General features: G+C 41.2%; 2 protein-coding genes across 5 annotated transcripts in view; both read left to right on the forward strand.

The window, feature by feature from the left end:
• The first annotated feature begins 5432 nt into the window (after nt 1–5432).
• LOC130593674 (metabotropic glutamate receptor 5-like) overlaps nt 5433–24672 on the forward strand; it is a 254570-nt gene continuing 235330 nt past the window's right edge. The window contains exons 1-6 of the mRNA XM_057399013.1: nt 5433–5447; nt 5582–5731; nt 7113–7340; nt 8888–9230; nt 15397–15518; nt 16376–17015. Of these exons, the coding sequence (XP_057254996.1) occupies nt 5433–5447; nt 5582–5731; nt 7113–7340; nt 8888–9230; nt 15397–15518; nt 16376–17015 (1498 nt within the window). The remainder of the gene's footprint in view (nt 5448–5581; nt 5732–7112; nt 7341–8887; nt 9231–15396; nt 15519–16375; nt 17016–24672) is intronic.
• Nucleotides 6598–24672, forward strand: part of LOC130593681 (metabotropic glutamate receptor 5) — a 255284-nt gene continuing 237209 nt past the window's right edge. For 3 of the 4 annotated variants that reach the window (XM_057399023.1, XM_057399025.1, XM_057399026.1), the window contains exons 1-3: nt 6598–6618; nt 7754–8114; nt 16134–17015. In XM_057399023.1, the coding sequence (XP_057255006.1) occupies nt 16337–17015 (679 nt within the window). In that variant the 5' untranslated portion in view covers nt 6598–6618; nt 7754–8114; nt 16134–16336. Of the gene's footprint in view, nt 6619–7483; nt 8115–16133; nt 17016–24672 lie in introns of those variants that run through there. The other variant, XM_057399024.1, reaches the window with a different exon arrangement.

Raw genomic sequence — 24672 nt, forward strand, 5'->3', positions numbered from 1 at the left:
TTCAGCCAGCACACCACCATAGCACAACCCTTTTGACCTTGCATGAAGAAACTAGAAGAGAGACTGGGGAATTCCTGAGTATTAGCAGAATATGACTGTTCAGCTGTGGTTTTGTCTTAATCAGGCAACCTTAGACATCAAGTGTCATATAGCATCTAGCAAGCAAACTGCTTTTCTTTTTGTTTGATTTCCTTTTAGTAGTCTTTGGTAGTCAAAAGAAAAAAGAAACACTATACTTTTTATAAGGAAAAGTTGGCTGTTGTAAGAAACATGCAGTTTATCAGAGCAAACTTTTTGGGTGTTTGTGTAGAAAGATTTACTTAAGGGGAAAAGAGAGCAATATGTAAATGAAGGGAACTACATTTGGTATGTAGCTATAGTTCAAAGTAATTGATCTACTTAGTTTCTTCATCAACCTCTTCCATTTCTGGAATGAAGAAAAAAACATTTCAATGGCTGTCTCAGCACCTGAAATTGTGCCAATAAAAAAATGTGGTGCACCTGTTTCTTCAACAGGCCATGTAAAAACTTAATTTCACAGAAACTGTATATTTGTGAATAATTGCCATTCTCATTGTTGGGTCTCAAAAAGTAGGCATCTTCAAAATACAAAGACTTTTTTGCCCACTCATTGTTTCTATGGTAACTACAGCAATTGTTTACCTAGGAAAGCAATATTAGCTATTTTAATTTAAAGCTATATACCAAACATAGCACTTTTTGGTTACTGCTGGCCTTAGTTCTCTTTTTCTCTCTTTTTTGCTGTCCCAAAGGAAGGAGATGGACTGAAATTATTTCGTGTTTATGATCCCTTCCACTTTTACATGTTCTTCTTCCCAGCTGACATTTTGCACAAAAAGAGCTGCAAACAAAAGGATACAGAGCTGGCTCCAAGTCACCTTCTGTGGTAGGTGGACTGCCAACCACACCCGTGCTGATCCAAGTCTGTGCTACTGCTGGAGCAAGGTTGTTCTGTGCTGTGTATTTTCCAGCCTTTTGCCAACCTCCTTTGTTCATGGAGGGAAAGAAATCAGATCACGGTGTCAGCAGGAGGAATCGGCTGGCCAGGAATAGCTGGAAATAACAGTGTATTTACTGGCATATTTTAGCTGGTAGAGTTACTAGTGTGTAGATTTGCCACTTTCATTTTGAGGACAGAGTTTTGTTCAGGTGAAATTCGTCATGTTTATAGGCTGTCCTGTTTGCTTCTATGCCTGACCAGGAAGACCGAGCAGATGAGGCCCTCTATAGACAGATAGGAGCAACCTCATGTTCACATGAGGTTCTTTGTGAGGGACTTCAGCCGCCCAACTCTGCTGGACAGACAACATAGCAGGGCATAAGTAATCTGGGGGTTCCTGGAATGTGTTGATGACAACTTCCTTCTCTAAGCAGAGACCAGTGATGAGTGGTGCTCCTCAGGGGTTGGTAATGGGACCAGTGTTGGTTAACATCTTTGTCAGTGTCATGGACAGTGAGATAGAGTGCACCAAGTTTGCCAGTGACACCAAGCTGTGTGGTTCACTTGAAACTGGATGGAAGGGATGGGATCTAGAGGGACCAGAACAGACTTGAGAGGTGGGCCAGCGTGAAACTCATGAAGTTCAACAAGGCGAAGTGCAAGGTCCTGCACCTGGGTCAGGGCAATCCCAAGAACAAATACAGTTGATTAATAAGAAGTTCAACATGACCCAGCATCAAGCGCTCGCAGCCCAGGAAGCCAGCCGTATCCTGGGCTGCATCAAAAGAAATGTGACCAGGAGGTCAAGGAAGGTGATTCTCCCCTTCTACTCCACTCTGGTGAGGCCCCACATGGAACACTGCATTCACCTTTGGGGCCCCCAGCACAAGAGGGATGTGAACCTTTTGGAATGCATCCAGGGAAGGGACACAAAGATGATCCAAAGGCTGGAGCACCTCTGCTATAAAGAGAGGCTGGGAGAGTTGGGCTTGTTCAGCCTGGAGGAGAGAAGGGTCTAGAGACACTTCATAGCAGCACAAGTTTTATACCTCTGATATTAACATTGCTCATTAGAGCAAGGTTTGGATCCTGGAATGAGTAAAGTTCCCATGGAAGAATCTGCTTCAGAGCCAGGAACATCTCTGCCTTTTGTTCAGATGACTCAGTAACAGTGGCACTTACCTGATCTCATTCTGGGGACATTTGTGGACTTCACAACAATTAACACTCCCATTCCCATCACATCCCTCACCACCCTGCTGTTCAGCAGCAGATGCCAGTCTGGGGTGCAGGCATAAGCAGGGATGAGTTCAAATCCCAAGAGGAGCCTACTAGTTAAGTTTCACCCTGTCAATACTCTACTCGCACTGCAGAGACAAGATAGTACATCACACAGCAGCATAATTGGAGGTTTCATTCTTTCAGCCTTCATTTGAAGCACTCCCCCACTCAGATTGGAACTCACTGAATAGAAATAGGAGCACCAGTGTCAAATTTTGAGTGATATGAGAACACCAAACCACTTTCTGTGGCACAGAATAAAACAGTCTTAGGAATGCATGGATTTTCTTGAGAAGCTTAATTTTTTTAATGTAGAGTCATGTGCATTTCTATGGATTTCAGGAGGGAGGTCTGTCTATACCCCAAACACTCCTTTCAATGTGTGCATGCTGATTGCATTTAATTAACATCCTCACACATCCATTTTGAGTCTCTTGTCAAGTGTGCTGGAATTCTTTGGTGGAAAACAGTGATGGGAATTGTGTAGGAGAAGGTAGCTGAACATAAAATACATACATATATAAAGATATTGGAAATAACAGAGGGAGCAAGTAGAAATAACATAGATGCCACTTTTTTATCAATTTTAGAAAATTGAAAAGCCTTATGACAATTGAAATAACATCATTGTGACCTTGATTAATAAGAATAGTACCTTCATAATTCATAAAGGCAAAATATAAGTCAAATTTCCTCTGTTGGAATTACTGGCTTTGAATACTCCCAATATGAATCCGAGTTGTAATGCTGCTTACCTATTTTTGCAAGTGTAGCCTCTTTATGCATGAAATTCACTCTTGGTAAAGTGCAAAGAACAATTTACAGGGAGGGCACATAGAACAATTCCCTGGAGCAAATTAACCATTTTGTGACAGTTATTTATTCAGGTACTCTGCAAAATGGTTTAAATGTCCTTTTGGGGGGGGGGGGGCGGGGAGGAGGGGCAAATCTGAGAGCATCTGTGTTCTACAGTCTTTTAGCTACACCTGATGCACCCCATTACTCACAAAAAATCTCCATAGATATATATGAATTTATGTTCCCCTTTTGTACTCTTCTTGCTAGTGTCCTACCCAGAGCTGTGTATTCTGTCTTCCCCTCTCATGTTCTGTTTTCCACCGATGAGCCAGACTAAACAGCAGCTTACAGCCACTTCCAGTCATAGATTCTAAATCTAAATCCTCTAATCCTTACCCAGGGACTGTACAGTGTTCAAGGAGTTTCACAGCTAGTTTCAGTTTGGCATTTCTGAGTTTTCTCAGCTACTAAGAGCTGGGTCACTTCCTTGCACAGAGCTACAACAATCTTGGAAGCCTTTGGCATTTCAGTGCCGCCTTTACATCTATGCACAACCAAGAGTCAAAAATTAGTCATAAATTCCTTAAAAGCACATTGGTATGATATACATATTCCTATGAGGATTAGTTATACTCTGTAGTCTATGAAGAGATGTGGGCAGAACTTAATGCCTCTTTAAGATAGATGCAATTAATTTCACCCTACAAAAGACAATTTCCCTGTATTCACTCTGAAGAGAACATTAAGTTTATACATAAATCTCTAAAGGATAGACACATAAATTCAGACCCTTGTGTTTCTCAAGGTTGAAAAGACAACACCAACTGAGGATTTTAAGAGTAGCACCTTTATTATACCCTGACAGGCTACTATTTTCTTCCAAAATGTGTTGTATAGCATACTTTGCACCTTTTTAGTCTCCTTCTGTGTAACAGACTTGCTGTTACACACCAAGGATACTTGCTTGGGAAGAAAGAATAATTGTCCTGATTTTAATTATGTCATTAAGTGTAAGCATGATAGATTGTTCCCCTCTGGCTCCACCTGCTCCATCTCGTCTAGTAGGGTCTAAATATTGTATATGTATGTCGGGGTTTTTTTGAGCTGGTCTTGCAGATTACTTTGTAAGAAAACAGGCACTTGGAACGTCTTGGCCAATACAATATTACCCTGTCTTTGATTGTAATGCTTGTGTCCCACAGGGTTTATTCATTCTGGAACTGAAGAAAACCCAAATTAGTGCTCACTCAGCCTTTTTATTTTAGTCTTAGAATGGTAGAGTAGTTAGCATGCTCTTTGGAGATATTGATTATACCTGGAGACTTATTCAAACTCTTTTTACCCCTGCAATTTTCTGCATGCACAAGCTCCTCAGAGTGCAGAGATTCAGAACATGTTCAGCCCTGCCCAGTGTGTTATTATCTATAGGTGCTACTGCCACAGGAGCAATAAGTGTTACCAATAGTGGGATTATAAAGTGTAGTCATTGCATCTCCTGATTCAGATCCTGGAAGCTTTCCTTTTATTTACCTTTAAAATAGTGTCAAAATAAGAGAGGAAATTTCCTGGTAGGGAAAAAATATTCTAGCATCAGCTGAGAAGACAGTGACTAATTTTATTGCTTCTGTAAAATGGTTGTGAATGATGGGAAAAGGGGAGGAGAGAAAGAGGGTGAAAGAACAAAAAAGAAAAGAGCCTTTTATATATATATGTATTTATTGGGACCTTGTTATAAAGGTCAATAAGAGGCATTAGGAATGTAAGTGCCATGGCCATCCCTCTGCATTCTGTTTGCCACCTTTAATCTTTGGTCCAGCTGCTCCAAACATCTGGCACAGTGAACTCTGACTCTGGGCTCTGATTCACGGTGGAGTCCTTGCGGATGTGTGTGTCAGAGCTGCTCTGCATTCATTGGGCTGCATCCACAGAACTCTGTGTGTCCTGCTTGTGTGGGGACCATCTTCCTCATCCGCTGTCAATCACTCACCATCCTGACAGCCATCTGGCTGTCGCTGTTGTTAATGGGAGGTGGCTGCTTTCTGACTTCCTTATCCCTGGAGAAGGCAGAGAACTGCTGTGACAGCCCAGCAGAGCAATGGGGCTTCATTCTCCCCAGATCCCTCTGACATTGCTTCCTTCCCCTGTGCATGGTAATACCACTTTGCTTTCGGTCTCACCTTTCCCTCCTACAGACCCATCCCTTCTGTCTTCCTTCTGATTTGTGCTTTCTCTACAATATCTTTCCCCTATTTTCTCTGTCTCCAGCCTTCTGACCTTCTAATAGTCTCACAGCTTATGGTTATGGAAAAGAGAATGTCTGAGAGGAGCACAAGTTTGGGAAGGAAGATGAAGGATGCTCCTTACCCATCTCCCCACCAGGGCAGTGACGGGAATGGGGAAGCCCCTGGTAACCAGTGGTCTCTGTCCTCTCACATAATGTACCTCCATCCCTCCAAGCACCAGCACATAGACTCTGGGAGCTGAGTAAAAGTAAGAAACAGAGCCACATGCAAATACACTAACAATGTCCTCTGTTTTAAGGACTGGCCTCTGCCAGGGCTTCAGCAACTGAAGGAGCCAGGAGAGCTGGGGAAGGCTGTGAAGCAGGTACCAGCTGATGGACTTCCAGCCAGCTCCAGGCTGGGACCAAAGGAGGATGTAAAGGAGAAAGAGGCCATGCTCCAACACCTGGTAAGGATGTATGGGATCCCTATCCTTTATCCTTTGGGATGAAAGGAGCAGTCAAGCTGGTCATCTGGTGGAAGAGAAACAACAGTAAAAGGATCACAGGGGATTAGGAGCATGAACGGAGCTGTAGCAAGACAGTCCCTCTTCTGCTGTTCCCCAACAACTTTATCATTGTTACCTCAGATGGGTAGGGATGTGGAGCAGGACATGATGCAGGTTGGATGAGGCAGTGCAGTCACCCTGGGGAAGCCACATCAAGTAGTGGCCAGGATTTGGGTCATTCAGTAGTTGCTTAGGAAAAAGGAGATAATATTTTAAGCAGCAACAAAAAGAGGGGGGGACCAGCAGGGAGTGCCAAGCCATGAAGCAGCAGCAGAGAAAGGCTTCTAATTCTCAAAAATGGATGCACGAGCTAATCCTGCCTGCAAACACAGATTGGTAAATGGTCAGACCCAGCAGCCTTTTAAATGCCAGATCAGCTCTTAACTTAAATGGCATTTTGCTTTATTATTTATTTAATTTATTCCCCTTTATTTATTTATTTACTAAGAATAGCTTTGAATAAAGAGATGATCTCCTGCTGGCATTGTGTTGCGATGGTTCCTGGTTGTTTGTTGTTGTTGCTGCTGCAGTAGGAGTGCGGGGAGGTGTTGAGTTTGTCAGGGCTCAGGCTACACAGGACACTTCCCACCCGCATATGTGTGCCCACTCCCCAGAACTCCCTCATCCCACGTTCAGAGAGGTGGTACCCGGCCCTGTGCCGGGGGCCCTTGCTCAGGGCTGAGTGCTGCTGAGAGCAGGAGCTGGATGTGTAGGGCTGAACCGAGAGAGGGAGGAGGAGAGAGGGAGGGAGGGAGCTTTGAGAGGATGCAGGGATGCCAGAGGAGAAGGTAAAACCTCGGCTGGCTTCGGGAAGGAAAGATAGATGTGGGGAGCAGGTAGTTATCAGGGCAGAGAGGTGCTACCTCTGTTAATGGAGGGTGGGGATGCGAAGGGCCAGAGGGCACGGAGCTGATGGGCAAACCCGTGCGACTGCAGAAACGGTCCGGGGATGCTGGCTGCGGAGCCAGCGGGCTGGTAGGGAAAGGCAGGGAACAGGGGGAGGGCGGGAGAGAGCACGGCAGGACGGGAGGTGTTTGCTGGGGACAGGCGGGGATGGGGCAGAGGACACGTCCCGCCGGGCTGCCCTTGGCGCAGGCATCGCTCTTCCTCTCTGCTGGTACCCGGTGCTGCCGCCCTGTAGCCAAAGGAAGGGGTGAGATCTGGAGAGGGCAGCCTGTCCTTCCAGGGACAAACAGTCCCTCCTTTGGCTCGATACCGCTGGCTGTGTGCGTGTAGGGAGGGTGGTCTCTGCTGTTGCATCCCCCTCTCTCCGCTTGCCAAGGAGCAGCAGGCAGTGCCCGGGGCTGGCAGGCGGCTTGGGTTCCTGGAGGGTTCTATGCCACTTGGTGGCACTAAAAGTTGCTCTGAAGACCAGCGCTCTCCCGGTGCAAAGGGCCCCCGAGCCAGCAGCCCCTGCCCGCAGCAGCTGCGCGCCCGTGGTGGGAGGCAAACTCCGGCCGTTTGCAAGGGGCTGCCGGTCCGCAGGGGTAAACTCTGCCCCAAGACTCGGGTTTAAACAGACCCTCCTGAAGCATCTATCGCTTCCCCCCACTCTCCCGCCCCCCGCCTTTTCTTAATCATTTTATTCAGATGATACTGCTTTCTTACTTGCTGGAGGGTAGCGCAGGAGGGAGGTGTCAGTTACAGGGGTACTTTGCAACCTTCAGATCATCTGGAGAGATTTTGTTGCAGGGCAGAATGCAGGGTTAGCCCCTTATAGACGCAGAGAGGTTGCTGCCGTGCGTAGAGGAGGGGCAGAGGTGTTTAAGCAGGTGGGTCAAGCTGCAGCAAGTATTTAGGAAGACCAAAGACTGTGGTGGCAGAGAGCAAAGACCCATCTGTTGTTTCATCGTTTGTTTGTTTATTCCTCCTCCTAACGCCTTCTCCCCCTCCCACCTCCCCCCACCCCCCTCTTAAATCCAGGGACCATTCACGCCTCTTGCAAATGAGACTTGGGCGCTGCTGAGAGAGCAGCGTGTTGCGTGGCGCGTGTGTGTGCACGCATTTGAGGGGGTAGGATACTCGGTCCTCAGCATTTGCCTGTGATCAGAAGAAAAGAGGATGTGCCCATAGCTGGAGGAGTGACAACGCTAGCCGAGCTGGGCTCACCTGCTGGTGATCTTTGCAGAGGCATTTGAGGATTATTCAGCTCCAGAAGGTCTGTGTGAGGAATGCTATCTCTGCTGTGGCTGAAAATAGGAGGTGCCTACCCTTCTTGATTATTGCCACTGAAAGAACTGCTTTGCCACCACTGTAGGAAGAAGCAATTGCTGCCACCGACGAGGTAATGCTGTGGGGTGGGAAAGAGGATTTATGTGCCCTGGGTTGCAGACAGAAACCCTGTGGATGTGGGATGAACTCTTTCCCCTCCCTCCCTCCCTCCTGCTTTTGTCCTGTGCCCTACTTGCCGGAGGACAAGTGGAGCTCTTGGGGGACCAGCAAGCCAACTGGTCGGAGCACTGGAGGGCAGCAGGCACTGATCCCTCCCCAAGAATAGCATATGTGTGGGGCTGAGAGAGACCAGGGGGCTGCAATACCTGGGCTTGTTGGTGTGTGTGATATAGCCCTTATGTTCACTAGTGGGGATCTGTTTTGGCAGGAAGAGATAATGGAAGTGGGAATGTATTTGTTTTCCAGACACAGCCAGGCTTAGCTCAGCCATAGACTTTTCTGTGTGACCTTGGGACAAATCACTTTGGCTGTGCTTGGCGAGTCCCGTCTGTTCCTTGTTTAATAATTGGAGCTAACGTCTCCACGTGCAGAAATGATTCATTAGGAGCTCAGAAGGACAGCAATACCACTAGCCAAGCAGGGAGACAGGGACCTAAGAACCAGTGTGTGTGCATAGGTACACGTCTGTATGCACAGCCACTGAGTTGTAGCAGCTCAGGTAGCAATGCTGGGAGTTAACCTTGTCCAGTAGTTTCCTCTAAGACCCAGCTCCAGGTATTGAATTTACTTGTAAAGAACGTGGTCCTGCGTGGCAGATGTGACCACCACGGCAATTTTCACCACTGGGTTATTTTGAGGTTCGGTTTTTATTTTCCCTTCCCTAAGCTTGACCAGGAGGCGATCGTTGGCGGCCGGCGGTGCTCAGCACCAGGGACAGCGCTCGCCCGCCGCTCCCCTCCCCACGGCTGCCGGCTGCCGGCTGCCCGCTGCCCCATACCCGACCTGCTGCTGTCCGCTGTCCACCCTGCTCGCCCCACTGCTGCCCGTTGCTTGTCTTCCCCCTGCCCGCTGCCGGGTGCCCCCTGCCCACTATGCCGCTTCCTGCTGCCCACTGCCCACAGCCCGATGCCCGTAGTCAGCGCTATCCCGAGATGCAGGGCTCCACCACCTCGACACCCCCATTTCATTCCATCTCCTCCTCCAGAAGGGCTTTCTGGGGGCAATGAAGGTGACTGGGTGTAGGGAAAGGCTGGATGTTTCCTTCTTCTATCACTGAGAGTGGGGGGATCATCTTGGAATCAGAGTGTTGGAAGATCGTCTTGAAAACACACTGCTCTAAACAATCCTGAAAGGAAAGATACATGAAGGAGTTAACTCCAAGGCTCTTCATTCTCTATGATTATTTTTTTATTACTGTATTCCTAAACATTTCTATCCCATACTAATATTTTGTGAACTCTCAAATTCTTTACCTGCATACTAATATTTACGATATATGATCAGGGATTCCAGGGTTAATGATTATTTCAAATGATCAGAGAGTGTTTTAGGGGTCTCTACACTGGTTCTTTGTCATTTTATTTGCTAACATGTGTAAGGCTTTTTTTGGCATAGCGGTCGTATCGGAATGCCCTTGTAGCACCACTCTTGTTGTGACTTGCAAGAAAATGGGTTGGTTTTTGGAACTACTATTGGTTTCTCTTGATCACCTCCTCCAGATCATTCATTTTGTTCAGATCATAGTTTTGTTAATTAATAAAATGTCTAGGATTACAGCTGAGATCACATCAGAGCTTTTAGTTCCTGCGCTATAGGGTATGCCAGGTTTTTGGTAACAGCAGCAGTAAGTAGTATATAAATTTAGCGGAATTGCAAGCTTTGCTGGGAAGTTAAGCACCTGCATATTAAACCCAAAATTGTTTTATCAACCAGAAAGCGTGTGTGGGCATAATATAGGGAAGAAGTTTCTGGGATTTCTAAGGATCTTGCACCTAATTATAACATTCTGTTCTTATTATCTATGAAGGCATGAGTTCAGCACATCAGTCTGTTATTTTCAGTGGCTGTTCTGGCCAAATCATTAAAATTCTTCTGCACTGCTTAAGTTTCTCCTGTTTCTAAGTGGAATTACAGAAGACTGCTTCATAGTCTCTCCTGTTTTATAAGGCTATTTCGTCAAAGGGCATGATCCAATGCCCACTGGAATTCACAGAACTGATAATGCAGTGACTAATGGCTGTTTGATCTTTTAAATTCTTTGTGTGTGTGTGTGTGTGTGTGTGTGTATTTTGGTGAATAGAAAATTTAAACATCAGTAGGACTCTCAAACCAGAACAGTGTGCTCATATTTCATGATTTTCAGCTAAGGACCATTTTTGTGCATCAGATTTTCTGTGAACAAAGTGAATTACCTCCAAGGAATGGATGCATGGGACCTCCTGCAAAGAACCTCTCCATGGCATGGGGAGAAGGATTGCCAGAATAGTTTGAACCCAATGCTTAGAGTTTGCAATGCCAATTGCCAGCAGAACTGAGCAAAGGCTTAGCGTCCTGAAGGTACACATTTTCCTGACTTCGGTCCCCTTGAGATGAGCTGAGAAGTCTCTCTCATGTAACTGTTTTTCTAAGGCAGTTCCATCTTTTGCTGTCTAAAGATCATCACTGTGAGATAAGTAGGACTGATTCTGAACCAGTAATCCAGTTGCTGCTTGCTAAGGTTTTGTCTTCTTTGACGATGAAACCTAGGTTGGGATATACTGATTTGATCCATGTCCTATGGATCATTGCATTATCTCTCATCTGACAGCATTGAATTAATTGTGGTATATGCCGTAAATGAATGCCTGGAAAGCATTTAATTAGCAGGTACTTGGCTGGAAGCTATGCAGACATAATGTGTAAGTAAAATTTTTCACTGCAAATCAATTCATTTTAGGGGCCTATTTTTTTTTGTGATTGCTCTTATCCTGAAAATCCTTTAAAGAGACCTTAAACTTTAGATGTCTTTTCAGATGTTTGACCAATAGAATTCTTCATGTGCTGAGCATATTCCCAAGTGCTTTTCTGGTTTTGACCATAATTCCTCATTCCATCACAGCGCTGTTCTGTGATTCAGTAATCTGACATTTTATTTTTATTATTTAAATCTGCCTGAAGATTTAGACACTATGAACAAACAGGCTTCAAAATCACAAAATTTTACGCAGCAAAGAAGAAACCTTAAAGAAAGTGTTGCCCTTTCTCTGATAAAAAACAAAGACTAAATCAAAGACTTCCCTTTGCTGAGTTTATGTTTTACTGCAAGAAGCCACACAGCCAAGATAATTCGGATTGCAAAAAAGGACAAGAAGGTCCTTCGCTTTGGGGTCACTAGTGGGCGCTGCTATAATAATATAAGTCCCATCAGGAAACGGTTTCATTCCTCAGGTTTAAACACTGTTGCACCTGCGGTAGTAGAAGCCCTTAAGAAAAGTCAGACGTGCCCCATGCATGAACTCCCAGCTGCATGCAAAGTGGGAAATCAGCACTTTGTGAACTGCTCTTCATAGTCTGATTTCTTTAATTTAGATTTAATTAATGCTGTTAGATATTAGGACTTGTTTTGTTTCTTTTGGTCTGGAGAGACTATAAATAGGTGGACTTGCATTTGAGGTTAAAGAAAGTAATTTAAATGTTTGTGTGATAGAATATTCATGGAATATTGTGGATGCTCATTTTCTACTCGGTTAAACCTCAACATGAAGTAGCTGGAACTCTGCCCTAAAGGGACAGCTGAGAATTTCTCCTGACAGACACTGGCATAAAGTTTTTGCTGCCAGGGAGAGCAGAGGTTATAGGAACATGTCGAGTGCTTCATCAGAGCTGTGCCTTCAGCCATCTGGGTAGGCTTTACATTTTTGTCTAGGGCAAGACTGAGCAAAAGACAGATAGGCAGAAATATCTTTCTGTCATTACTTCTGCAGTTGCTCCAAATGCGAAGGTAGCGCACCAGCAGACAGAGACAAAAGTGTCTGTCATCTGTTGTTAAAGCATATGACTTCAGGATTGGTTTATAGTTATATCCACAGCTGAAATAAGCTACAGACCTTGATACATCAGTAATTAAGTGCCTATTTCCATTTTGCCTGTGCTGCAGTAACCTGGGAGTAATCCCTTGGCACTGAAAAAGTTGAACAGTGTGCAAAGTAAATTTGACCCTAAGTGCTGTTCATGTTCATTTGCTTGTCCATCAATGAAAACAAGTAAATGCAGATAAATTATTAATTGTGAAACAATTCCCATTACTTTATACACGCGTTCAGGATTTCACCGTATTTGATGCTGCTACATTTCTCAGCCTGAAGATTGCAGTGTGTCAAACTCCCTTTAGGGTTCTCTTTAACAATTTAAACAGGAGTTATATTTAAGCTTATGAAATTTTCTTTAACTTTATTTTAGTGCTCATTCTGCTTGCAATAATAAGCTTCCTATAGTAGAAAAAAACAATAATAAATGTAAAGTGACTTGTATGTGATACTTCTGAGGAAGAGAAATACTAAAATTGTGCATTTGAACAGTTCCCTCGGCCATCTTCTCTTCAGGAGGATGTTCTCCAGGAAATGTAATTAGTGTGCTTAGTCTATCTGCTCCCTGATCAGTCATTTTGGCCTAAAATGGAATATGTTACTTGATTACTCTCATGGCATCTTTGCATGGCATAACCATCTGTGTCCAGTGGAAGGATGACAGGCAATAAGCTCAAACTGAAATACAGGAAATTCTGTTTAAACATTAAAAAAGAACCCTTTCTACTGTGATTGTGGTCAAACAAGTTGTTAAGAAAAGTTGAGTCTCCATCTTTAGATATATTAAAAACCTGGCTGGACATGAAGCTGAGAACTGCTTTAGTTGAACTTGTTTCAAGCAGTGTGGATGGACCAGACACCTTCCTGAGGTGTCTTCTCACCTCAATCATTCTTTGACTTTTAGGTTTCTGAGAGCAAAAGGAAGCCCATTGAACCAGATATCTGTTATACAAATACAAATCCATTGAAATCCAGCAGGCTCACTTGGGCATGCCAGTATAAATTCCAGGTTGTTTCACTGCATTATGAAATCCCACAGAAAACATTGCCTTCAGATGCTTTGGATATGAGTCCTAAGCCTAACAGTATGAAACATAAGCATTTTTCTTGATGTAATTTGTAGCAGTTTTGGAAGTCCCAAGTAAATTGACTTTCATTTTAGTGCAGTGGGTTATGTGGAGAAAGTTCATTAGTTGTGGAGCAACTGTAGTCTGAACTGGCCTCTCTTTTCCTTTGGATGCCGTGGAGTGGAAGAACTTGAAACGCTTTTAGAAATTGCTTTTGGGTCATAGGAACCCCCCAGCCATGAGATCTGTAATTATTATGGCCCCAGAAATATAAAGGAGACCTTCAGCTTTACTTCATTCTTTACTCTGTAATTTTACACTGATTCAACTGTAGACTGAGAAGAGCAAACAGCTGCTCTCTGGAGTGAAGAAAAAAAATGGTCATGCTGCTCTCTTTTTCTTGCCTATCCTGTATGGAAATTGTTTAATTCCCAAACATACCATTCCTAAACAGAACCGTATTAATAAGCTTGACCAGAAATGTGATCGATGTGTGCTGTAGAATTCAAATAGTGGATAGGGACTGGATTTTTTTTTGTCTGTCACAAGCTCACCCCAGTCCTCTGAATTCTATTTGTACGTATGCAGCTGCACAGGCAGCTAGGTTATAAAAAGATATCTAATTGTATATCCAGTTACAGTCTGAGGCAGAGCTGGCATTTGTCTAGATATGCTTGTGCTCTGTATAGGTAGCCTTAATTTGAGAAGCTCAGAAGAATAAGCATCCATGGTTTTAAATAACAGAGTACTATTTCTGTTCAAATCTTAGCAAGTTAGTAAGTAATTAACAACTTTTTTTGAAGTGATAATATATTAATTGGAGGTATAGGAATTTAACAGCTGTGATACAGTACAAAGATATCCCCTGTCCATCATCCTTCACGTTGCTTACAAATTATACAGTACCATCTTCAGAGTCACGGAACAAATAATTGGAAGACATAAGCAGTAGTGATATTCTGTAATTAGAGACTAATTAACCTGAATTGAACTGCTGTTATTCCTTAGTGTCAAAGGCTTGCAGTATTGATAAGACAACTCTTCACAGACTAGAAAAAAAAGTCTTGAAACTCTCTACAGCTATCTGAACCTTATTTTGTTGTTAACACTTTTTATTAGTAAAAATGAATGTTACATGAACTTGTTAATATTGAAATTAATATTACAAATCCATTTCTATTCATTCCCTTTTTAACAATTTCAGTTTCATTTGGGAATGCTCACAGAAATATGGTGTTATTTACTCTGTGTAAATACTTTATAACTTATAGATGTCTAGGTGAAATAATAATTAAACAAGGCTTACATCAAGCAGAAAAGTGGGTTTAGGTTTGCTTGTCTCATCGTTAGAATGAGGAAGATTTTCTCTGTGGCACCATATGGAATGACCTAGCTATGAGGGGTAAATTCAATATTAAAATACTGCTAGATTTTCAGACTGTAAGAAATAGAGGTAGATTTCCTGTAGCAAGGATTTCTTTCGCTTTACAAACCTATGTATTCTTAGAGCAATTGTTAATGGATTAGAATCCGTTAGAATTAGAGCTATGTGGATAAAACTGAGGTTAGGATCTGTCTCAGAATTTTGCAATTGTTTTGTCAACAGTGGAACTGGGCATGTGGTTCACTAAGTAGCTCAGCATCCTCCTAGGTCTAAGAGTGCGCTTAACTTTCTGTACTATCAATGGATGCACTGGCAGGCGCAGAGCAATAGACGATACTTTAATGTGCTCAGGAATCAAGACCTGGACAAACTACTGTTGAAGCCCTATATTTAAAACCAGAAGCCTCCTGCTGCAAATCCACTGCTAGGTGCAGAACATTTTCAAGTACACTTTCAAGTTCCACTAACCACAGCCAAAGAGAGGAAATCTTTGGTGATTCTTTTCTTTTTTTTCTTTTTTTTTACTAATCTTACATCAACACCAAAGCTGAGTGCAGATTGCATTGCAGACTATCGGCAAACATAGCAGATCAAATATTTTAGGTACTAACGTATTTGTATAGTCTCGTGTTGATTTCTTTCCACCAGTGAGGTCTGTAGAGTTGTCTACAGTACCAGGATTTGTCAAAATGCTTACTGCTGATTTTTGATTTAAGGATATAAAAAGCTGAAAAGAAAATCACTGCTCTGCTGTTTTAGAATTGTTGTTACTCTGCTAAAACATTCATTGCTTGAAACAAATACAAATATTAATACCAAAATTAACTTCCTTAATCCTTATTTTAAAAGTTAATCTGTTTCATGTTATGCTTTACAAAGAAAAAAACAGATTTACAGATTTGAAGAATCAGATTCTGCATGCCTTAGAATATTTCAAGAACAACTCTGTTTGTCAACAGCAGCTTCCTAGTGCTATAACTGATGACATAGTGCTGCCTCTGGTACGTTAGTGTGACATTTTCATTTGTGATATAGAAAGTGTCTGAAAGTAAAGGGATTTGTTTCAAAGACACACATTAGGAATGGCAACATCTTTCTTCTATGGAATTAAATACTTGTCTGTCTTTTGTGCTTTGGAAAATATTTCCCAAAAGAATTTTTAAACAAGTGTCAGAAAGACACTGATTTATACCAGCAAAAGTACAAGCCTAAGGTTGTGAAGCACTGAAGTACTGTAATGTTTTCCAGTTTGATAATGATGGAAATAAATGTATGTAGGAGACAATGTATTATAATCATCAAGGGGTAATGAGTTTAAACTTAAACAGGGGAAGTTCAGGTAAGATACAAGGAAGAAGTTCTCTACTATGAGGGTGGTGAGGCACTGGATCAGGTTGCCTAAAGAAGTGGTAAATGCCCCATCCTTGCAGTGTTCAAGGCCAGGTTGGACAGCACCTTGGGCAGAGGGGCTGGAAGTCGATGATCTTAAGGTCCTTTCCAGCCCTAACCATTCTATGATTCTATGATTGACAACAGCAATAGGTTCAATTTTAGAACAGATTATAAACCTGACATTATAACTAATTTTAAAGTTCTTTCTCTATTTATTTTTGAAGGTTATGAGGATTATGATCACATGTACAGCTCTGCATAGCTGTCCACCTGGAGATGATGGCAACTCATTAGCGAATACATGCAAACTCTTGGTTAACCATCAGCATAGTGCTCCTTTTATCCAAAAGATTTGATAACTGCTCTTCACCGGCTCTCTGATTTTGTTTCATCATGCTGTCTCTACCAGCCTAAACCATTTCCTAAAATGGTCCTTTTGGTGTTCCTTGCAATCCTGTTGTTGAAGGAAGATGTCTGTGGGAACTTCAGGCTTTTGGTTTCAGCACAGGCAAATGAAAGAAGGGTGGTTGCACACATGCCTGGTGATATTATCATTGGAGCTCTATTCTCTGTTCATCATCAACCAACCGTTGACAAGGTTCATGAGAGGAAATGTGGAGCAGTGAGAGAGCAGTATGGCATTCAGAGAGTGGAAGCAATGCTACATACCCTTGACAGAATTAATTTGGACCCCACATTGCTGCCAAATATAACACTAGGATGTGAAATAAGGGACTCCTGTTGGCATTCTGCTGTGGCTCTGGAGCAGAGCATTGAGTTTATAAGGGACTCTCTTATTTCATCAGAAGAAGAGGAAGGGATGGTTCGATGTGTGGATGGATCGTCATCATCTTTCCGCTCCAAGAAACCCATTGTTGGTGTAATTGGACCTGGCTCTAGCTCAGTTGCCATCCAGGTCCAGAACTTGTTGCAGCTTTTCAATATACCTCAGATTGCTTATTCTGCCACAAGCATGGACCTAAGCGACAAAACTCTGTTCAAGTATTTTATGAGAGTTGTTCCATCTGATGCACAGCAAGCAAAGGCTATGGTGGACATTGTCAAGCGCTATAACTGGACCTATGTTTCTGCTGTACATACTGAAGGTAAAAGATTTTTTTTTTCATCTAAGAAAGACTTTGAACTACTTCAATCTGGTCTAATAGGTAATGATGTTTGATGTTTTTTTTCTCAGTCAGTTGTCAGCAGGATAGACTTTATTTAATAACAACATCACATTCTTTAGAGTGCTGAAGTAGCATCATGTTGATAATGGCTGATAACAAAGTTTGAAATATACTATTGTGTGTGTTCTAGGGCTACTTATTGCTAAAAATGCTTACTCTGGAATCTCCTAAGTGACTTTAATTTAATTTAGTTGACATGTATTTATTTTTCTTTATCTACCAATCACTGTATTTATGTAGAATAATCATTTTCACAATATTAATATCAGTGCATAATGAGAAAGTGTCTGGTCTTCCTAGTGCATAAGAGAGCTGAATCATAATTTGAAACTGTAGCTGAGTCAGAATGTGTTCTTGCTTAACATCTGAGCCACAGAGGCATGAATACAGGAAAACGTGTAATTCTGGCTAAAATTTGAATTTTAATAGTACTTCATGGAGTATTGCAGACAATTCTTGCTCTGCATCTGGCCATTGGTTTCAGGAGTGAGCAAGGGAAGTCTCCTTGAATATTCTTCACATATTTATGCTTCATCAGGTGTCCAGAAAATCAGAACTGTGTGCTAAATTGCTTTCCTCTTTTTATTATGAGTTAGAGCTTAAGCTTTTTACCCAGTGTTCAAAAGAGTGCATGATTAAAGGGAATAGCAATGGAAAAGCTTGCCTGATTTCATTATTCCTTGTACTGACAGAGTTGAGTGGGTTCATCTTGCTATAAGGACTAGAATTTCGTACTGCCTTAAGAGCAGGTTTCACCAGCCCCTGCCTAATGACAACAGTATATAATGAGTTTTCCAGAATTAGGTTCTGTGATGAATTTTAGGATACCACCAAGTCATCTCTGTTCAAAGAGGTGAACACTGAATGGAAAGCTCAGAATATTATCTGGGAATGAAAAATGTTATTAAAAGATTGAGTAGTGGTGGCAACGTTGCTGAACAGCAGCAGATGCTGCTGGATTTATTACAGCCAATAGAAAGCAGATTGTCCTTCCCACACACTGAGTGCACTTCTCTGGCAGACTTTATGCTATTCAAAGCCCTTTTTGAGGAGATGCTGGGCCAGTGCTAGTATGTAGAGATCTTCTTCCTCCTAGAGATATGTAGGGATCTTGTTCTGCAGTATCAAAAAAAACCCTAAGTTAGAACGTGCTTGCAGATTATTGAAATCGTGTTTCCATCATAATGAAAGCTGGTAAATCACTGCAGCCTCTTTTGTATGGGAATGCATGAATATATTATCAGTTTCATATAACAGTGTATAAATCACTCTGCGTCACATCATGTGGTGAAGGTATTCCTTGCCAGCTGATGCCTTTGGCATGGCTTGGTGTGCAGCCTTCATTTCACAAATATGTATGAATAACATCATGGTCAAAAATAACACCACTGATGTATCACATTAGCATAAGATTTTCTACCCTGACTACTTTTGATGAACAACTTTTACACCTTTGCTTATTGAAAGGGAATGCTTATTTATTCAGTGTGGGAATTTTAAAGCTTATATCAAGGTCTGATTCTTCACGGAGTGAGAATACTTACTTTTACCACTTTCTGTGGACACTCTGTTTGGAGCAGATGGTAACATATGGCATGTTAATCTTATGGCAGAGGAACTTTGCATTGTTCATTGAAAAGAAGGGAATAGGGACACAAGGGTTGAAGCTAGAGACAGCTTCTAGGGGCAAGACAAGAGTAGTAAATGACAGAGGAGCTGAGTATGAAGAAGGAGAAATGAATGATATATTTAGTATACGTACCCACTTCTGATGGTATTGAAGTGGACAAGATAGGTGGTACACTGCTAATTCCTGAGGCCTCATATTGGGCTCATATCATACATAGCATATTTAGAGCAATATAATTCTGGAATTCAGTGAACAAACATTAAACTTGGGTTCTGGGAACCTTATGATTCTGTTATCCATTTATATAGTGTGGTCATGATGAATATGCTCTCCAGTTAAATAACATCACACAAATGTTTTCTAATAATAGAAGAGAAGGTATGTGCAATCTGATAGAAAAACACGAACTAGTCAAGGTGTTTCTTTAAAATGTGATGATGTCTGAAGTTCTGGGTACTTTCCAATGATAATGGTAGATGCTACCCATTCCAGTAACAGGTTTTTTTCTAAATCACCATGAAAAATCCCTATAGTCAAAGGTTAAAGGAAAGAAATTAAGTAAACAAGCAGAAAAAGAAATTATATATTTATATTATTTCTGGTTTTGTACTTGTTTTCATTTTAATATAGTATCTGTTTACTTGTAAACAATTCTGAATATGTCCCTGTACTCAATGTCCTACATTCACAGGTACTACTTCAAAACAGCAGAAAAAAAAAATCATTGAATCTTGCTTGCAATTTTTGTCAACGTAGGTTCTTGTCAACCCATTGAAATCCATCCTTCTTTCAGCACTTCCAGTAATTCTGGCCAGGCTATGCTGGAGACCATTTTATTTGAAGTTTGCATACTGATCTAATTCTTTCAGCTGACCTTACAGATGTTTGGTTCTCGTTTTTTTTTCCATCAATGTGATAGGAGCAGATCTTAAACAAACTTTCCTTAAACTAAACCAACTTTCACTTCTAAAACCAACTTTGCAGACAGACAGCAAGTCAATAATGTAGCCTAGAACTCGGTCTGTGCCTCTCATTGAGGCAAAGTAACTCAGCAGAGAAGCCCCTAGTTTAGTACCCTGATTTTTCAGAACACATTAGGAATCCTATTTAGCTCATGTAACTGTTATCTACCCCCAGGTAAACTAATGTACATAGAAGGCTGTAGAGAAGAAAATAATAAATGGGCCATGCAGCTGAAGCATTGTCTCAGACTTTTCTTGCTTAACCACTCAACAGAACAACTAATCAGAAATGGTCAGGGAAACCAGGGGGAAGCTTGGTGTCTGCCACAAGAGGCAAAAAAAATATTTACCTCATTTCCCAAACTAAAGCATTCCCTGGTGTTTGTGAAAGATCAGAGGAAAATACATATGATTTTCTCTTCTCCCATCATTGTGATTTGAAGGCCTCTTAAAGCCCTTTTGAAGTCAATACATTCCCGTTGACTAGACTGACATTTGGAACAGGCCTTCCTAGTCAGAAACAAGGTCAATCCCGGAGAGTCTGTGTTTGAAATTTGCCTGGAGCCCAATGTATTAGTAATTTGAAAGACAATTTTTATTGCCTTTGGAAACCATTTATTTTGCCACTCTGAATTAAGAGGTGATGTATGCTGAAAAATAGAATTGCACAGGGGTACAACTGAAGCACAATAGGTCAAATTTGTTTGGGGTGGCAAGGGATAAGTTTCACTGTAATGTGCAAAAGGTGTGATTTACTTTTGAGCACAGCCTTAAGTAAGAAGACACTTTGTTAACATTTTCTTTAGACTTCTTTGCCGGTAAACATTGAAGCAAATGTCATCCTCATCCTCATCTTCAAAGTCCTCTTTGTTTAATATCACTTTCCTCCATTCAAATTTATCATAAATGCATGTAAAAAGGTGGTTCATATTCATTTTCTTAGGATGTACTCAGGCAAGCCTAACAAAAACAGAACCTTATTTTTCCTGTAGAGGAGGGTTATGTCACACACTTCATGTTTGTTCAAATATGCCTGGTTGCAAAACTATTTTTGCTACATCTTTTGCTACAAAGTAAAGAGCAAAATGAAAATTAGTCCTGGTCTGTGAGAATCGAATGATGAAATGAATGAAAGACCTGCAACTAGTTGACCTTAAACCTGCTGCTTGAAACAAATTGTACTTAGATGATGTTGCAGAGATTTTTCATCTGGACTCCAGATTTTTGTCCTTTAGATACAAAAACTACATTATGAACACAAATATTATTTGCTTTTCACAAAATATAATCATAAAAACTTAGAATCACAGAGTCATAGGATCATAGAATGATTTGCGTTGGAAGGGACCTTAAAGCTCATCCAGTTCCAGCCCCTTGCCATGGGCAAGGACACATTCCAGTAGACCAGGTACTTCAAAACCCCATCCAACCTGGCCTTGAACACTTCCAGGGAAGAAGTCAACATCTGCTCTCTGAAGCCCAGGGTAGTAAGCTTGCTGTGCATCCTCCTTGCTGACCTAAGGATCTTGGGCTCTACCATGTCATGGTCACTACAGACACGGCTGTTCCGGAACTTCAAATTCACCATCAGCACCTCTCCTTGATGGCTCCTCTATTCTCTGTTGTTGTGAAACCGTAGCAGTAGATAATAGTTAATAGACTGAGACTTGGTAATATGAGGCTTGGTAGTTTCTCCATGACATCCTTGATTAGAGCCCCAGGTAGGCAGCACACTTCTCTATAGAGTGTGTCATGTCAGTAAATAGGTTCTTCTGTTCCTCTCAGAAGAGAGTTACCTGCTACTATCACCCTTCACCTTTTCTCAGTTGTGCTGGTTGTTATACAGGGAGTAGATGTGGCTGCCTTTTTCAGCTCCAGCATCCCTCTTAATGTGACTGGTCTTTCATCCTCAGTATGCGGAGTGGTGAAGCAGTTCTGCAAGGGCACATGAGGCTCTGGGGGAAATATCTTTCTCCTGCAGGTCCTTGGTGTTGCAGTCTTCCATTCTTCTGTATTACTGTCCCCACTTCCTTCTGTATTACTGTCCCCACTTCCTTCTGTGTGTACTGCTGGTGGGATCCCTGGTTGGTTGACCATGGGCTGTGCGTGTCTGTGCTCCCCTGAGGCTTCCCTGACTCAGGAAATCCCCCTGTACTCCACAATCCCCTGCTCCATTGAAGAGCCTGCCTCCTCCAGAGCTGATCACCTCAGAAAGTGATCATGATTATAATATGATTGAAAATTAGATTAATCTTAAGTATGTGATTTTTTTTATACTTCAGATGCAGAAAAAATCCCTCTTAAATAATATACAAAAAAGGTCACTATTAGTCCATGAAAATATTTTCAGTTTCAATAAAAATTTATTTGTAAAAATCTGAAAATTTAAAAATGTCCTACCTAAAGGCTGAAGAATGTTCGACAGCAGCAAAGTTTGTATTTTGCCCTTGGGCAAAATAATGACTTAGGGGTTTTTATTTTTTATATTACTTTTTCTTAAACTGTGTCAAAAATGTTGAGATCAGGATTTACACAATTTGATATGCTCTTGATCACCCTAATCTTGTCCCCAAAATAAAGAATATTTCCCATCTGAAAGAAAACATGGGAAAGGAAAAACCCAGTTCCAGTCTTACCCTGTTGAGGTATTTGCTCACTTTTATTGAATGTTGACATCTATAACAGATGTGGCACTTTCTTTGCCCAGTTCCAAATATTTATCCTAGCATTGCAACTGTGAAAAGTAAGGAAATGCTATCAATCAACCGGGAATACTGAGGTAGAAAACTGAAGTAGCATCAAGTTAATATTTACTCTGTTCTGCAGTGACTGATGAACCACACAGCATTTTCACATCACTGGCAGACTGCTCAGGCCAGACATAACTACTGTAAGGTAAATTGACTGATAGAAAAATACAAAACTAAGGATATATACTCTGGAGTGAAAAGGGGATGAAGGATTTTAGGGGAAATACCATCAGAAGTCGAGCAAGGAGTTGTAGTGTTCTAACACTAAAAAAATCAGCAGACAACCCAAAATCACTTTGAAAGGAATGATACAAGGTGGACTTTGTAAAAAGCAAAACATTTGAATCTTCAATATGTTGCTTTGCTTCTTTTCTTTTGGGGCTAAGTGTTTTTCTCTCACTTAGACTCTTTAGCTACTCAGTGAAAGTCACAGTGTCATGAAACTTGCCTTCACTGAGAAGAGACAGTGGGAGTCCAGCATCCTCCAGCTTCATCTTAAATTTGTCTTTTGCCTTAGGCCTAGCAATGTCACAGTTCTTGTCCCCATTCCCAGAGTGCACCTCTTCATTCAAGGATGGATCTATCAAGTTGATGAGATTTGGAAATCTTTCAGGAAGTAAGATAGCACTGCACAGTGCCTGCTGGGTCAGATCAGTTCTATGAAAGATGACTGTTCTAATGTATTCTATCAGACAAACAGGGGTAATGACAGTAGTTCACTTTCCTGTATCTCTCGTTGATATTTTGTCTTTGAGATGAAAGACTACATGCTATAGACCTGACTGGAAAACAGATATTCCGTACAAAGTTCCTGAAGTACTTTTTAATTCAGGTCATAATCGGGAGCCAAACCAACAAATTTTCAGTGAATGAAAGCTATAATAAAATTCAGAAGTCAATCAAAATAATCTACTTGGCTCGTGGCTATATTAAGAGTCAATAACTATAACTTTGTAAGTGAAATGGAAACTTCATTCAAAATGGTGCCAACTTCTAAAATTTTTACACAAATGTTAATGTTGACAGTTTAGATAAAAAGTGTTTTACTCAGGGAAGAGCTGAAAGATTCCCTCCCAACTGATTTTATTTGGCATGTCTTCTATGCCACCAACCCTGTATACAAATTAAACTTTTTTGGATACATTGGCATCTCATTAATAAAATAGTTAAGCAGGGGCTGATGAACTAGGTCCCATTATTCATTATTTGTTATTATTTGTGGCATTTAATAAATCATAGAATAGTTTGGCTTGGAAGGGACCTTAAAGATCATTTAGTTCCAGCCCTTCTGCCATGAGCAGGGACACCTTCCACTAGACCAGGTTGCTCAAAAGAACATTTTTACATCAGTTGTATTCCTTTTCTCTTTTGTTCTTGTTGCTATAGATTTTTCTTTTTCCATGCATGCTACCTCGTAATGGGAAATTTAAACCATGAAATTGTGAAGTAGTTTTTCCTAGATTTTAAGGACAAAAAAGCAAAAAACCCAATATTATTTTATATTCCTTGACATAGATGCTGTTATTTATATATATTAATTATATTTAAATATTTACATATTAAATATTATTTAAATACTGATTTATATATTAAAATTATTGGCTATTAAATTATATTTAAATATTTATATGTTAAAATATTTATATTTATATATATTAAATTCAGGGGAGACTGGGGCCTTGCTGTGATGAGGGCTAGGAAGAAGGGGGGGGGAGACAGAAAAGCTCTACCCAACATTACTGGAAGGACTAGGATGAGAACCTAGAGTTCTTGTTTAAGACCCCAGGTATGAAAAGACTTTACATAAGAATTTAATTTCCTACATAAAAAAGGAAAAGGAAGATGCTCTGCATTTTTCTATATCTTTTTGCATCAAAAGCATATTGTGGGTAGTTTAATATCACAGAAGTTTAACTGCATAGTTAAAGAGCAGAATGGATATTTACATCGGTCCATACATGAAAGACCATTTCCTGTACTACTTACAAGAGCTAACTTGTGATTTCTCTGGAAGCTGAGAAAGCCAAAAGGCCTGTGTTGAATCTTTGAACCTTTTCAGTCTTTCCTAAGGCAGTTCCAAGTAGCTGATTCTTGAATCATGCAGAAGACAGTCGTCTTGGATATGAATCAGAAATTATAGACTTTGCTTTAATTTAATTTGGAAGCCACTGGAGAGAAGATGACATTACATCTATCTTACTAAAATCTGATTGTAGGCTTCTGATGATGTGGAG

The sequence above is a fragment of the Pezoporus wallicus genome, unplaced genomic scaffold (genome assembly GCF_028554395.1).
Source record: "Pezoporus wallicus isolate ANWC-B61680 ecotype Strahan unplaced genomic scaffold, APGP_CSIRO_Pwel_v1 contig_3876, whole genome shotgun sequence".
Taxonomy (NCBI): domain Eukaryota; kingdom Metazoa; phylum Chordata; class Aves; order Psittaciformes; family Psittacidae; genus Pezoporus; species Pezoporus wallicus.